The 16,547-nt window shown below is 41.5% G+C and overlaps 2 protein-coding genes across 5 annotated transcripts in view; one reads left to right on the forward strand and one right to left on the reverse strand.

Moving 5' to 3' along the window:
* The window catches only part of vasnb (vasorin b), a 50,221-nt gene extending 45,713 nt beyond the window's left edge, over nucleotides 1-4,508 (forward strand). For all 3 annotated transcript variants that reach the window (XM_061884837.1, XM_061884836.1, XM_061884839.1), the window contains one exon: nucleotides 891-4,508. In XM_061884837.1, the coding sequence (XP_061740821.1) occupies nucleotides 918-2,981 (2,064 nt within the window). In that variant the 5' untranslated portion in view covers nucleotides 891-917 and the 3' untranslated portion in view covers nucleotides 2,982-4,508. The remainder of the gene's footprint in view (nucleotides 1-890) is intronic.
* Nucleotides 1-16,547, reverse strand: part of coro7 (coronin 7) — a 350,254-nt gene that overhangs the window by 175,700 nt on the left and 158,007 nt on the right. The gene's annotated exons all lie outside the window — the stretch shown is intronic.

The raw sequence follows: 16,547 nt of genomic DNA on the forward strand, positions 1-16,547 counted from the left end.
TACAATAATATAGAAAAGAATAGAAAGTACTTTATTGATCCCTGGGGGAAATTCAGCACCACAGTTCGCTCACAATAAACAATAATAATAATAAATAATACATAACATACACTATATATATAATATATGAATAATATAAATATATTCTACATTTAAGTGCAGTCAAGGAACATATGTATTATACAGTCTGATGGCTGTCGGTATGAAGGAACTCCTGTGTCGTTCCGTGTTACATTTTGGGAGTCTGAGCCTTCCACTGAACGTGCTCATTCTCTCCGCTAGGTCCGAGTGTAGTGGGTGGGAGGTGTTGTCCTAAATGGCTAGGAGTTTTGCTAGACTTCTCCTCTCTGACACCGCCGCCAGAGAGTCTTGCTCCACTCCCATCACGTTGCTGGCCTTCTCTACTAACTTGTCCAGTCTGTTTGTGTTCCTCGCTCTCAGCCCACTGCCTAAGCAGGCCACGGCGTACAAGAAGGTTCCCGCCACTACCGACTCGTAGAACATCTTCAACATCTTTGTACACATATAATAATAATAGTGAAAAAAGAAGTTCAGCCTCCACTCCCGAGCTTTCTGAAAACTTGGCCTTGATAGCCTAAGAATGGATCTTTGTACAGTAGGGGGAATGCGATGTTGGAAAAATGAAGAATAAAGCCTTGCGCTTTGCAAGACCTTGTGACAAAATTACTTTGATCACTGGCTATGTGTAATCAAAATCTTTGCTCGTACGGTCTTTACACTGAACTAAATACCGGTAGTAGAAATCTTAATCTGTCTCATGCATTTGCAAGTATCATCTATGTAGTGTTTTATAATGTGTTATGCATTATAGTCAATCAACTTTGAGGAGCAGGTCATTGATGTATTTTCTTCCTGTCCTCTTGTTTTAGGCCGAGTCGGGGAAAGGAGCCTGCAAGATGAAAGTCTCTCTCTTTCCGCTGATGCCCCTCTTGCTCGTCTTCGTCATTCCTGATGTCATCTTGTCCAGTGGATGCCCGATGGACTGCTCCTGCTCTCCACCTGAATCCATCTTGTGTTTTCAGAGACGTTCCACCACAATGCCTCAGGGAGTGCCACCATTCACCCAGAGCCTCTATCTTTTTGCCAACGGCATCGAGCAGTTGTCCACGGAGGACTTTGATGGTTTGGAAAACTTAGAAATGCTCGATCTCAGTCAAAATAAACTGACAGAACTTCCGGACAGGGTGTTCGAACCTCTTGCCTCTTTAAAAAACCTGGACTTGTCATCCAACCAAATCACGCACATCTCAGAGGCATGCTTCGAAGGTATGGAGCTGCTGGAGCGTCTTTACTTGTATAGCAACCACATCAAGACCATCCATCCTGCCGCGTTTAGCGGTTTGGAGAATCTACTAGAGCTCAAATTGCAAGGCAACCAGTTGACATCTTTGCCTGTTCTATCAATGCCCCACCTGCTACTACTGGATCTCCGTTTTAATGTCATACCTACACTTGGCGCCTCAGACCTCCAAACTCCAAACCTTGAGTCTCTCAAACTAGGTGGTGTGGGACTAACTAACTTAAATAAGGATCTTATTGGTAGTTTGACAAACCTCCATGAACTGGACATCTCAAAAAACCAACTAAAAGCTTTCCCTCCAGTGCTGAAAGAAACCCGTGGACTGATTTACCTCAACCTGGCTGGGAACCCTATGGGTCCTCTTACATTTCAGGACTTAAAGAACCTTGAAGAGCTACAGGAGATGGACATTAGCAGCTTAAGCCTGCAAGGCCTCCCAGAGGAGTTCCCACAGCTTTTTCCCCACCTTAGGAAGCTAACAGTGGCAGAGAACCCCTTCAATTGTCTCTGCACCTTAGCCTGGTTCCCAAATTGGCTACGAGCCCAAAGCGTTACCCTGGAGAGAACAGAGGAGACTCGATGCCACTTCCCTCCTATCAATGCTGGCAAGGTGGTGCAGAGGCTTGAGCATCGGGATTTTGGCTGTCCTACCACAACCACTCTCACCACGAGTACTGTTAAAACTACTGTTGCCGTACCTCTACATGTTACAACCCCAGAGAGTGCCACAACAGATTTTCCACCCCCCAGGGTTAACGATTACGACGCAAACAGAGATTTTAACTACCCCTTACCCCCGGTTCCTGCTTCCCCAAGCAGCAGCAGCAGCATGGACTCGGATGAAGAACAGCGCTTCTGCCCTTCTCACACTTGCCTCAATGGGGGCACTTGTCGCTTGGACCAGTACGGTCAAGTAGAGTGCACATGTCCACCTGGGACCTATGGATTTTTTTGTGAAATCCAAAACGACAATGCACCCTCGCCCGCTGAGCCTGACATGTCCATGACGACCGTAAGCCCAAATGCACCTGACATCAGCTCGCGTCAGGCAACCTCAACGTCAATCCTGCTTGATCTCCACCGCTACATTGAAATGCGGCCTTACATTCGTGGAATCCGGCTGACCTATCGGAATCTCTCCGGGCCTGATCGCAGGCCAATGCAGCTCAGCCTACCGGCATCGTATCCGGAATACAGACTCAGAGGTCTGAACCCTAATTCCACTTATACCGTGTGTGCCAGTCCGCTTGGCGCCCCGAACGGCATTGACAGTGTATGCACTCAGGCGCATACCACTGACGAAAAGAACGACAGCGTCACTGGAGCTCAAATAGTTAACAAGAAAATGGCCACCATGCTGGTGCCTGCAGTAGCCATCTTGCTTCTGCTGGTGCTGGTTGCAACAGCAGTGGGCGTTGTATGCTATGTCCGCAAGAAGAGGGCTAAGGGTCACATTGACCTAGACTGTGAGCCTTCTCAGGTGGAGTTGGACGGAGTGAAAGCTGGGTTGGACAATGGGGCACTGCCTCAAAAACAAACCCAGCTTATGATCCCAGAACCCGTTGTTCAGAGCAGCAACCTGGAGTATGAAGTCTTGCTACTGCAGGACCACTGTATGTCAGGTAAAAACATGTCATCGCACAAACCGTCATACTTTTGACATTTGGATTAAGACTAAATAAACTCTGTATCCACAACGGACCGAAAAACGTCCATATTTGGACTTTGACTCCATGTATGTGGCATTAAGTGAACAATGCTGGAATATCAACCACTTCTACGTTATAAGCAGCAAGTCTAAGGACAAATGATGCTGTGGTAGATGCTGCATGTTCATTGGGACAGTCAATGGACACTGAGCTGTCCATTCAGGAGTATGCACTAAATTGCAGTAATGCCCCCATTTGCCCTAACAGTCGCTGCTCCTCAGTACTATCCCAAAGGGACTTAGGGGGTAATGAAGTTGTGCAGATAAGATTGCAGACGGGTTTATCGATTTACTGTCTGTCGTTCCACAAAGATTTAGATCAACTCGGTCTGTTGTGGTCTTCAAAAACTCCCTAACAAGACTGAGGATGGGCAAACTAATGTAGCAAACTTCTATGTTGAAAGCCCACATGCTGAATACCCGACTTGTTTGGCACTAAAACAACAAAATAATGATTTTTTTGTATGTGTTTTTTGTAAATATTTTTTTCTACATTTTGACTGTTAACAGCCAGCTACAACGTCTCCTCTGGTGACTAACATAATGGAAAGCAGCTGATTTTAAATCTTTGAAGATTAATAAGTGGTTAGTACAAGTCAATCAAAGGGCTTTGCCCCCGCATTGTCAGACGGTCTACGTCTGCAAAGACTCAAGACTAAATACCTCTTTTGCAACATTTGGAAGCCTCCAGTTGGTCACAAAGAGGGAAGTCAATCGGGATTACAAGCAGGTATACAGAAAAGCAACCGACTGAACGCCTTATGTTTTAGCTGCAGCTTAGTGATTGCCTCAATTACATTAAACACACGAAAAGTTCAGTGACTTTATTTATTATTTATTTGCCCTCTAAGGGAAAGGCTGTGTACAGTATATCTCTCAATCAAAATTCATGTAGAAGCATTTTTTCCTTTGGCTAAATAACCTGACTATCGAGCAATTTTCAGATCCATGCCGGGCTTAATTAATGTGAAATAACTGAACTGTTGCGTAGAGGACGATAAGACCTACAGTGCACAGTGGGGACGGAACTACCCGATTGGGCAAGGATGATCTTTATATATGCACAGGTATATAGCTCTGTCAAATGACATGTTCCAACGTGCACAGACATTGCCTGCTAAATGTACCCACATGTCTCAAGTTCATTACATCCCAGACTCCTCTATCAACACATCTGTGAATGTCTGTTACCAGCAGTATTTGTACAGTCCACAGTCCCACGTAAAGAAAGTATTGACCATCCAACCAAACAAAGCCAAGCAGACGGAAAAGCAGTACAACTGGAATATATTTCTGTAAAACAGAATTCATTGAAAATAAAAAATAAAATGTATTTTCAATGTGTTGATTAATTTTTTTCCCCAGTTTATTTGGGGAAGTGCCTTGTTAATATTGTCTCTTTTGTATTGTTATTGTGTCAACTTATTTGTACATGTGAAACAAAAGGGCTATTATCATTAAATAAACACACAAAAGTAAGATGAGTGCCACGTGTTTTTGTTGTAAAACTCAAAAGAAATTGGGAAGGTTATTTTTAGTAGTAGGGTTCTCGCCCAGAAAAGGGTGGAGTGCCATCTCCGGGTTGGGGAGGAGACCCTGCCCCAAGTGGAGGAGTTCAAGTACCTCGGAGTCTTGTTCACGAGTGAGGGAAGAGTGGATCGTGAGATCGACATGCAGCGGCGTCCTCAGTAATGCGGACACTGTATCAATCCGTGGTGGTGAAGAAGGAGCAGAGCCGGAAGGAAAAGCTCTCAATTTGCCGGTCGATCTACGTTCCCATTCTCACCTATGGTCATGAGCTTTGGGTTATGACCGAAACGACAAGATCACGGGTACAAGCGGCCGAAATGAGTTTCCTCCGCCGGGTGGCGGGGCTCTCCCTTAGAGATAGGGTGAGAAGCTCGGCCATCCGGGAGGATCTCAAAGTGAAGCCGCTGCTCCTCCCCATCGAGAGGAGCCAGATGAGGTGGTTCGGGCATCTGGTCAGGACGCCACCCGAACGCCTCCCTAGGGAGGTGTTTAAGGGCAAGTCCAACCAGTAGGAGGCCACGGGGAAGACGCAGAACACGTTGGGAAGACTATGTCTCCAGCTGGCCCGGGAACGCCTCGGGATCCCCCGGGAGGAGCTGGACGAAGTGGCTTGGGAGAGGAGAGTCTGGGCTTCCCTGCTTAGGCTGCTGCCCCCACGACCCAACCTCGGATAAGAAGATGGATGGATGGATGGATACTACTGTCGTCCCTCGTTTGATTAATTGGATCCGGACATGAATGCGATGAATTCATTTTTACCATGTAGGAATCAGTAATTATGAATCCAAAATTTTCATAAAACATAAAACAAACAGTTTACTACCTTTTAAATATATTTTTCATCAGTATGAGAGCCTTTTAAACATGAAATAACACCCTTATTTTACCTTGAGCAATCAGTGGTCACAATATTAAACAGCGCGCTCTGATTGGTTTGGTCTCCTCTAGTGGCTACCACTACTGCAGTATTGATATTTGTAGTTTATTCAGCCATTTTTATCCTTGAAAATGCGTAATGTTAAACCAAGAATCTAAAAATATTCCCCAAAAATTGGCTATGTGGCGTATGAACACAATACTGAGTCATGGTTGACTTCAAAGAGATTCTAATTTCAGATCTTTGTACACAGCTTTATGGAATTATGACCAAACATAATAATAATCATAATGCCTTTGAATTACATCATGCATTTTAACAGGAACAAAGGGTGCTTTTAGTATTTTGTGGATATCTTTTTTATTTATACGTCATAATATTTTCCATGTTCAAACTGTACAGTTTAAACAGTAGCGATGGGAATGGCACAACAACTCACGTGTCTAATCTCGATTTAACACGATTCGATTCTCATTCTCGATTTTTGCAATATATTATTTGGTATAAAATAAACAAGTAGTTCTTTTCATAACAGGTTAAAGCTTACACACTGGAAAACCTCATAATCTCACCAAGTATATATTTGTAATTTCTAAACAAACTTGACACAAGTCACAATCATATAGTCATTTTTCAGTGGCCATAGATCTTCTGAGAAAGAAAACACTACTTTTAAACCTGTTATAAGACACACAACTTCAGAATTCTAGTAAGTAACGCTATTATATGTTTTAGTTGCTCATTTAAAGATCACTTTTAAGTTAAAAGCTTAAATGGAATGTCTTATTTCAATAAATCTTACCAAGAAAAGACATTCCATTAGCAGACTTTTTTGCTCATTACAACCACAATTACTTGTATTAATTTTTTAAATCTCTTTTTAAGAGCGACGTAAATAGATTAATTAAACACATTTTTTTTCATATATTTTATTTATTTCATTATTTTTTTAAATCGACACTTGAAAATTAGCAATCGATTTAGAATCAAAATAATTAAGAATCGCGATTCGGATGTGAATCAGGCTGAAGGCTAAAAGACAGGCTAAAGGACAACCAACAGTTTCCCAACAATGAATACACTAGAAATAAAAATAAAAATAAAATCATTGTATAATAAAATCTACATAAAATTAGAATAAAGTAAAGCTACTCACCCTTTAATGATGCCTTGCAGGCACACAGTGGAGATACTTATGCGAGTAGCTATGTTATCAGTTAATTCATTTTTAATACTTTTCTGCATATTAATTGTTATTAATGTACAAAATTCAAAACCAGTGAAGTTGGCAATTTTTGTTCATCTCAAATAAAAGCAAAATACAATTATTTGCAAATCCTTTTTAACCTATATTCAATTGAATAGACTGCAAAGACAAGATAGTTCTTAACGTTCAAACTGGTAAATGTTGTTATATTTTGCAAATATTAGCTCATTTGGAATTTGATGCCTGCAACATGTTTAAAAAAAAGCTGGCACAAAGTGGCAAAAAAGACTGAGAAAGTTGAGGAATGCTCATCAAACACTTATTTTGAACTTTCCACAGGTGAACATGCTAATTGGTAACAGGTGGGTGCCATGATTGGGTAAATAAGCAGATTCCATGAAATGTGTGAGCAAATTGTCAAACAGTTTAAGAACAACATTTATCAACCAGATATTGCAAGGAATTTAGGAATTGCACCATCTACGGTCTGTAATATCATCAAAAGTTTCAGATAATATGGAGAAATCACTCTTGTAAGCAGCAAGGCCGAAAACCAACATTGAATGGGCATGACCTTCGATCCCTCAGGCGGTACTGCATCAAGAACCAACATCAGTGTGTAAAATATATCTCCACATGGGATCAGAAACACTTCAGAAAACCACTGTCAGTACCTACAGTTCGTCGCTACATCTCTAAGTGCAAGTTAACACTCTATTATGCAAGGCCAAAGCCAATTATCAACAACACCCTGAAACGCAGCCTGCTTCGCTAGGCCCGATAGCTCATCTAAGACTGATGGACTGATGCAAAGTGGAAAAGTGTTCTGTGGTCTTACGAGTCCACATTTCACATTGTTTTTGGAAACTGTGGATGACGTGTCCTCCGGACCAAAGAGGAAAAGAACAATCCGGACTGTTTTAGGTGCAAAGTTCAAAAGCCAGCATCTGTGATGGTATGGGGGTGTATTAGTGCCCAAGGCATGGGTAACTTACACATCTGTGAAGGCACCATTATTGCTGAAATGTACATACAGGTTTTGGAGCAACATATGTTGCCATCCAAGCAACCGTATCATGGACGACCCTTCTTATTTCAGCAAGACAATGCAGAGACACGTGTTACAACAGCGTGGCTTTGTAGTAAAAGAGAGCGGGTACTAGACTGGCCTGCCTGTAGTCCAGACCTGTCTTCCATTGAAAATGCGTGGCGTGTTATAAAGAGACCCCGGACTGTTGAACAACTTAAGCTGTACATCAAGCAAGAATGGGAAATAATTCCACCTGAGTGTTGTTACTGTGTTACAAGGAAAGGCCATGTAACACAGTGGTAAAACCTACTTTTTTGCAAAGTGTTACGGCCATTAAATTCTAAGTTAATGATTATTTGCAAAGAAAAAAAAAAGTTTCAAAGAAGGAACATTAAATATCTTGTCTTTGCAGTCTATTCAATTGAATATAAGTTGGAAAGGATTTGCAAATCATTGTATTCTATTTTTGTTTACAATTTTATATAACGTGCCAACTTCACTGGTTTTGGGTTTTGTATTTTATTGCTCATAATATTATTCTGCTCGTATTTAACAGCCTTCTTTTGTCACAGTAACTTGCATTTCCGGCTAACGGATATCATCAAAACTCATCCTTGAGATGTTACTTGAGCTGAAGTCCCACAAGCAGAGCCCCCCCTCCTTCCCATCTCATTATCTAACTTTAATGAGATTATTTATGTGCGGTTTAATTGTGTGAACAAGATCCTGGAATGTATCTACGAGGCAAAATAAATGGAGCTCATACGACTGCACACACTCGTCATGTTGGGAAGAGCGCTGGTTTAACCTTTGCAAATGGCTTGCAGGGAAAAGCTTTACAAGCATGTGTATAAACCTGGACTATACGCGGGCTGACCACCCGTGTGGTTTATGACGAAGATGCTGGTAGGGAATCAAAACAGCATGCAAGCACACGCACACCTCCAAACAAACTCACAAATACACCTCAGACCATAAAACTGGCAACACTGGAAGAATTTGCTCAAAGACGACACTCTTCCCAGAAATGAAAAGACAATGCACCCCCTTGTGAGACGGAGAGATGTAACTTTCAGTCCTACCGTTACTGTTCAGTCTGTTAATGTGAGTGTATGAGAAGGTAAAAAAAAGAAAGAAGAAAAACACAGGTGATGTCATGCCTGCAGCTGAAACCACGCTTGCACGTCGTTATTCAATCAATCAATCAATGTTTACTTATATAGCCCTAAATAACTAGTGTCTCAAAGGGCTGCACAAACCACTACGACATCCTCGGTAGGCCCACATAAGGGCAAGGAAAACTCACACCCAGTGGGACATCGGTGACAATAATGACCCAGTGGGACGTCGGTGACAATGATGACTATGAGAACCTTGGAGAGGAGGAAAGCAATGGATGTCGAGCGGGTCTAACATGATACTGTGAAAGTTCAATCTATAATGGATCCAACACAGTCGCGAGAGTCCAGTCCAAAGCGGATCCAACACAGCAGCGAGAGTCCCGTTCACAGCGGAGCCAGCAGGAAACCATCCCAAGCGGAGGCGGATCAGCAGCGCAGAGATGTCCCCAGCCGATACACAGGCAAGCAGTACATGGCCACCGGATCGGACCGGACCCCTTCCACAAGGGAGAGTGAGACATAGAAGAAAAAGAAAAGAAACGGCAGATCAACTGGTCTAAAAAGGGAGTCTATTTAAAGGCGAGAGTATACAATTGAGTTTTAAGGTGAGACTTAAATGCTTCTACTGAGGTGGCATCTCGAACTGTTACCGGGAGGGCATTCCAGAGTACTGGAGCCCGAAATGAAAAAGCTCTATAGCCCGCAGACTTTTTTTGGGCTTTGGGAATCACTAATAATTGTTTCCCTCTTGTTTTCATGTGTTATTATATTTTTTTGCCTTTTGGTCCGGGACCCTTTGGGACTGTGTGACAAGGGGTGGCACTTTCGTGACCTCTGTGGTGCTTTTTTTGTGGACTTCTGGATCTGCCTCCCGGGAGCCTTTTGGCCATGGTGACCAGCTGCTGGGTCTCTGCTACACCAGAGTCGCTTTGGAGGGACTGGAGGAGATGCGGATGAGGGGACAGGGCTGCGGAGCTAGCACTGAGCGTTGGGACGGAGAGGCTTCGCGGTGTCTTGGCTGTGTGAGCAGGTGTCGGACTCCTCAGTCTCCTTGGACGTATCATCGCTCATCCATGCGGACTGGACACTGGCCGGGAGTGGAGTCGGCTGTCCTGGTTGCTTTGTTGGGTCTGCTCCTGTCTCTGGCCATCCTCCCTCCACCCCAGCGGACGATGGCGTGGAACACCGCAGAGGCCACCACAGTGGATATGTTTCTTTTACTTTTTATTCATAGCTGTATGTAGAAGTGTCTGGTTGTATCTGCTGCTTTAATGTCTTTAATGTCCTATGTGTTCTTTGATGTTTGATGTTTCCCTCTTACACGCATGTAAGAGGGGTGTGTACTATGGCTATGAGTTGGTTTTTTTCCCTTGGCCTCAGTCTGCACCCCCTCTCCAGGGCCCAGGCTAAGACCGACTTTTTTATTTTATTTTAATCTTCTATTTTTTTCTCCCCCCCTTGTTTACCTGTATCTAATTTTTTTTTTGTAAGGGGCGCTGGAAGCCGGCAGAGCCGTCAGCGATCCTGTTCTGTCTCCCTTTAATGTTTGTCTGATCTTGAATGGGATTGTGCTGAAAATTGTAATTTTCCTGAAGGAACTCTCCTGACGGAATAAATAAAATACTATCTATCTAATCTAATAAGCCGGAGTCCTTTGAACGCAGATTTCTTGCCGGGACATATGGTACAATACAATCGGCAAGATAGGATGGAGCTAGACCGTGTAGTATTTTATACGTAAGTAGTAAAACCTTAAAGTCACATCTTAAGTGCACAGGAAGCCAGTGCAGGCGTAATGTGATCAAACTTTCTTGTTCTTGTCAAAAGTCTAGCAGCCGCATTTTGTACCAACTGTAATCTTTTAATGCTAGACATGGGGAGACCCGAAAATAATACGTTACAGTAATCGAGACGAGACGTAACAAACGCATGGATAATGATCTCGGCGTCTTTAGTGGACAAAATGGAGCGAATTTTTGCGATATTACGGAGATGAAAGAAGGCCGTTTTAGTAACGCTTTTACTGTGTGACTCAAAGGAGAGAGTTGGGTCGAAGATAATACCCAGATTTTTTACCGAGTCACCTTGTTTTATTATTTGGTTGTCAAATGTTAAAGTTGTATTATTAAATAGAGGTCGGTGTCTAGCAGGACCGATAATCAGCATTTCCGTTTTTTTGGCGTTGAGTTGCAAAAAGTTAGCGGACATCCATTGTTTAATTTCATTAAGACACGCCTCCAGCTGACTACAATCCGGCGTGTTGGTCAGCTTTAGGGGCATGTAGAGTTGGGTGTCATCAGCATAACAGTGAAAGCTAACACGTATTTGCGTATGATGTCACCTAGCGGCAGCATGTAGATGCTGAAGAGTGCAGGGCCAAGGACTGAACCCTGGGGAACTCCACACGTTACCTTAACGTAGTCCGAGGTCACATTGTTATGGGAGAAACATTAAGGCAGGGGTCCCAAACTCAATTTACCGGGGGCCACTGGATGCAGAGTCTGGGTGAGGCTGGGCCGCAAGAAAAGATTTTAAAAAAAAGATTGTGCATACTCCTCAGCATGTCTAGTTGTATAATGACGTTTCAAATTGTATCCCACAGCTTTCTCTGTGCAAATAAGACACGTCTGGGTGTCACTGTGCTCAAGAAAGAAATATTGCATCTCCCACTTTTCCTGGAATTATCTTTGCTCATCACTAACCCTTCTCATCACCTCAGGCTTTGAAAAAGACATGTTTGGGGTTGTGGAATATATTTGTATTTAGCCAACGCACGGAGAATAATGTTATTTCTGCAATGTGTGTCGTTCCGCTTTTCCTCCCTGCAGCAACACGGTGGTCGGCGGATAATAGCCAGGAAAGTACCGGGATAGGGAGCGCAAAAAAGTGATAGCTCCCGGAGTGTTATCCGGCGTCATATAGAAATATATGTAGTACGGGTGTGGGAAAATATCGATTCGAATTTGAAACGCGATTCTCACGTTGAATCGATTCTCTCTTTTTTTTTTAAATCGATTATTTTTAATTTTTTTATTTGTATTTTTTTTATCAATCCAACAAAACAATACACAGCAATACCATAACAATGCAATTCAATTCCAAAACCAAACCTGACCCAGCAACACTCAGAACTGCAATAAACAGAGCAATTGAGAGGAGACACAAACACCACACAGAACAAACCAAAAGTAGTGAAACAAAAATGAATTTTATCAACAACAGTATCAATAATAGTTATAATTTCAGCATAGTAGTGATTAGAAATCCCTCACTGACATTATCATTAGACATTTGTAAAAATAAATAAAAAAGAACAAGTGTCACAGTGGCTTACACTTGCATCGCATCTCATAAGCTTGACAACACACTGTGTCCAATGTTTTCACAAAGATAAAATAAGTCATATTTTTGGTTCGTTTAATAGTTAAAACAAATTTACATTATTGCAATCAGTTGATAAAATATTGTCCTTTACAATTATAAAAGTTGTTTTTTTTAAATCTACTACTCTGCTGGCATGTCAGGAGACTGGGGTAGATCCTGCTGAAATCCTATGTATTGAATGAATACATTGAATGAACAATTGTTTTTGAATCGAGAATCGTGTTGAATTGAAAAAAAAAAAAATCGATTTTGAATCGAATCGTGACCCCAAGAATCGATATTGAATCGAATCGGGGGACACCCAAAAATTCGCAGCCCTAATATGTAGTGTTCATCGTGTGAGGCAATGCAAATTAAACAATAAAAAAAAACAAATAACGGTTTGAATTGGTCCAGGTTATCGGGGACTGCTATTACTGACGGACAGGTGTCGCGGTGTGACTGCAGCCACGCATGTAAGAAAACCCTCATCTCCATGGCAACGTCTCTCTCGCTTTCACTCATTTGCCGCTTTTTACTAACGCAGGGGTAGGCAACCCAGAACGTTGAAAGAGCCATTTTGTACCCAAATAACACAACGCTGTAAAGCGCCATACATATAAAACTCACGGGCCGCCCTAATATTAAACTTCCATATTAAGGTGGGGGCCGCAAAATAACGCCTCGTGGGCCGCAACTGGCCCGCGGGCCTGAGACTTTTCAAATCTTAAAGGCCTACTGAAATGAGATTTTCTTATTTAAACGGGGATAGCAGGTCCATTCTATGTGTCATACTTGATCATTTCGCGATATTGCCATATTTTTGCTGAAAGGATTTAGTAGAAAATATCGACGATAAAGTTCGCAACTTTTGGTCGCTAATAAAAAAGCCTTGCCTGTACCGGAAGTAGCAGACGATGTGCGCGTGACGTCACGGGTTGTGGAGCTCCTCACATCCTCACATCGTTTACAATCATGGCCACCAGCAGCGAGAGCAATTTGGACCAAGAAAACGACGATTTCCCCATTAATTTGAGCGAGGATGAAAGATTCGTGGATGAGGAAAGTGAGAGTGAAGGACTAGGAAAAAAAAAAAAACTAGACGGCACAGCGATTCAGGTGTTATTAGACAAATTTACTAGGATAATTCTGGAAAATCCCTTATCTGCTTCTTGTGTTACTAGTGTTTTAGTGAGATTATATGGTCGTACCTCTACAACCTGAAAGTCGGAGGGGTGTGGCCACGGGTGTGGTGACCGCCAGTGTCTCCGAGGGAAGCCACGTTTCTCGACAAGGCGAAAGCAGCCATTGGGGCCGGGCTGAGATTTTACTTTTTCTTCCCTCCTCCACGGTGGACGCATCCGACGGTCGAGGGCGGCCGGTGGGAGGAGGCAAGAGAGTCGCAGCTGCCTCTTTGACTTAATGGTGGTATTAAGTCGGTAAGAGCCGACTTAATACCACCATTTTCTCAACGAAACCTGCCGGTTGACATGTGGTAGGGCACCATGTTCGCTTGACCGCTCTGTTCCATAGTAAAGCTTCACCGTCGTCTTTCGGGAATGTAAACAAGGAAACACCGGCTGTGTTTGTGTTGCTAAAGGCAGCCGCAATACACCGCTTCCCACCTACATCTTTCTTCTTTGACGTCTCCATTATTAATTGAACAAATTGCAAAAGATTCAGCAACACATAATGCTTTGGAATTATGCGATGAAAAAAGACAACTTATAGCTGTGAATGGTGCTGGACCAAAATGTCCTCTGCAATGCGTGACGTCACACGCACGCGTCAGCATACCGCAACGTTTTAGCATGATACTTCCGCGCGAGATTTAAAATTGCAATTTAGTAAACTAAAAAGGCGGTATTGGCATGTGTTGCAATGTTAATATTTCATCATTGATATATAAACTATCAGACTGCGTGGTCGGTAGTAGTGGGTTTCAGTAGGCCTTTAAGGCATCTGTGAATGTTAATGTGTGAAATAGGTGTGCTTCTTTCCCAACTTCCTTTTCTTCCACTGGAACTTCCACACTGGACCACACTCAAAGCTCTATTTCTCAATTATCAACATTGTATTTTTTATTTTTTAGAGGAAATCACTTTCCTTTGAACTTATTTATGATTTCATTCAAAATGCAAGGCGCTCATTATAGCCCACATTCAACTCACCGCCTGTCTCACTGACAGCATGACTAAAAAGGGCAATAAAGCGCACAGATGTGTTGTCAGATACGTAGATTGGAATCCTTTTTCCATATGCCTTTCCTCTATTCCACGTAGGAATTACATGCAGAGACAGAAGGTGTGAGAAAAAGGAAACCTTACAGAATGTATTCAACAATGCCCAACCAAACTCGGTAAATTTATGTTCTAAAAACCAGGGGTCGGCAACCCAAAATGTTGAAAAAGCCATATTATACCAAAAAATCTGTTTGGAGTCGCAAAAAATGTAAAGCCTGATATATAAATGAGTTATACTTGTATAGCGCTTTTCTACCTTCAAGGTACTCAAAGAGCTTTGACACTATTTCCACATCCACCCATTCACACACTGATGGCGGGAACTGCCATGCAAGGCCCTAACCACGACCCATCAGGAGCAAGGGTGAAGTGTCTTGCTCGAGAACCCAACAGACGTGACGTGGTTGGTAGAAGGTGGCCATCGAACCTGGAACTCTCAGGTTGCTGGCACGGCCACTCTCCCAACTGCACCACGCCGTCCCCATATAAATGTTATAATAAAGGCAACACATGATGTAAGTGTCTATATTAGTTATATTAGACTAATATCAAAATGACTTTAAAAGGTCTTATATAAGTGTTATAATGAAGGCAACACATGATGTAAGTGTCTATATTAGTTATATCAGACTACTATCAAAATGACTTTAAAAGGTTTTATATAAGTGTTATAATGAAGGCAACACATGATATAAGTGTCTATATTAGCTATATTAGACTACTATCAAAATGACTTTAAAAGGTCTTATATAAGTGTTATAATGAAGGCAACACATGATATAAGTGTCTATATTAGCTATATTAGACTACTATAAAAATGACTTTAAAAGGTTTTATATAAGTGTTATAATGAAGGCAACACATGATGTGTCTATATCAGCGATATTAGACTACTATCAAAATGACTTTAAAAAGTCTTAAATAAGTGTTATAATAAAGGCAACACATGATGTAAGTGTCTATATTAGCTATATTATACTACTATCAAAATGACTTTAAAAAGTCTTAAATAAGTGTTGTAATAAAGGCAACACATGATGTAAGAGTCTATATTAGCTATATTAGACTACTATCAAAATGACTTTAAAAGGTTTTATATACGTGTTATAATGAAGGCAACACATGATATAAGTGTCCATATTAGCTATATTAGACTACCATCAAAATGACTTTAAAAATTCTTAAATAAGTGTTATAATAAAGGAAACAAATGATGTAAATGTTTATATTAGCTAAATGAGACTACTATACAAATTACTTTAAAAGGTTTTATATACAGTAAGTGTTGTAATGAAGGCAACACATTATGTGTCTATATTAGACTACTATCAAAATGACTTTAAAAAGTCTTATATAAGTGTTATACTGAAGGCAACACATAATGTGTCTATATTAGCTATATTAGCCTACTATCAAAGGCTGACGCAAATCTTCGTTGACAGAAATGTTGTATTTTAATTTTTATTTTACTCATTTTTGCAACATTAGAAATCATTGGTAAAATGGAGGTCTTAGGATGAGATAACTCCTGGAAATGACTGTCTTAGAATGGCCAAAGGTATAGATGTGTGTGTCCAAGTTAAAGGAAACGGTGGGCTGTCGTCTTCTAATTTATTACAATCTTTGCAAGCTGCGTAACGTTTGCTGTGGTCTGGAACAACATGGCACACCAACAACTATCACAAATTCAGCCAATATTACATACAAATAATATGTCATGAGACATGCAAACATAAATGAAATACACAGAGGACATAAGCACAGGAAATTAAATGAGCTCAAATATACCTACAAACGAGGCATAATGATGCAATATGTACATACAGCTAGCCTTAATAGCATGTTAGCATCGATTAGCTTGCAGTCATGGATTGACCAAATATGCCTGATAAGCACGCCAGCAAGTCATTAAAATCAACAAAGCTCACCTTTGTGCATTCACGCACAGCACAAAATGTTTGGTGGACAAAATGAGAAAAAGAAGGAGTGGCATAAAACACGTCTTTCTGTGACAGAGTTGGAGAAAGTTGTACATGTAAACAAACTACGATGAGTTCAAGGAATGCTGAAATTAGTAGAACAAAACGGTGCTTGCCAAATACTGTCTTCAGTGAAGCATGTTAAATATAAACAGTGCGATTTCTAAC

This window comes from Nerophis ophidion, linkage group LG23 (assembly GCF_033978795.1).
Source record: "Nerophis ophidion isolate RoL-2023_Sa linkage group LG23, RoL_Noph_v1.0, whole genome shotgun sequence".
Taxonomy (NCBI): Eukaryota; Metazoa; Chordata; class Actinopteri; order Syngnathiformes; family Syngnathidae; genus Nerophis; species Nerophis ophidion.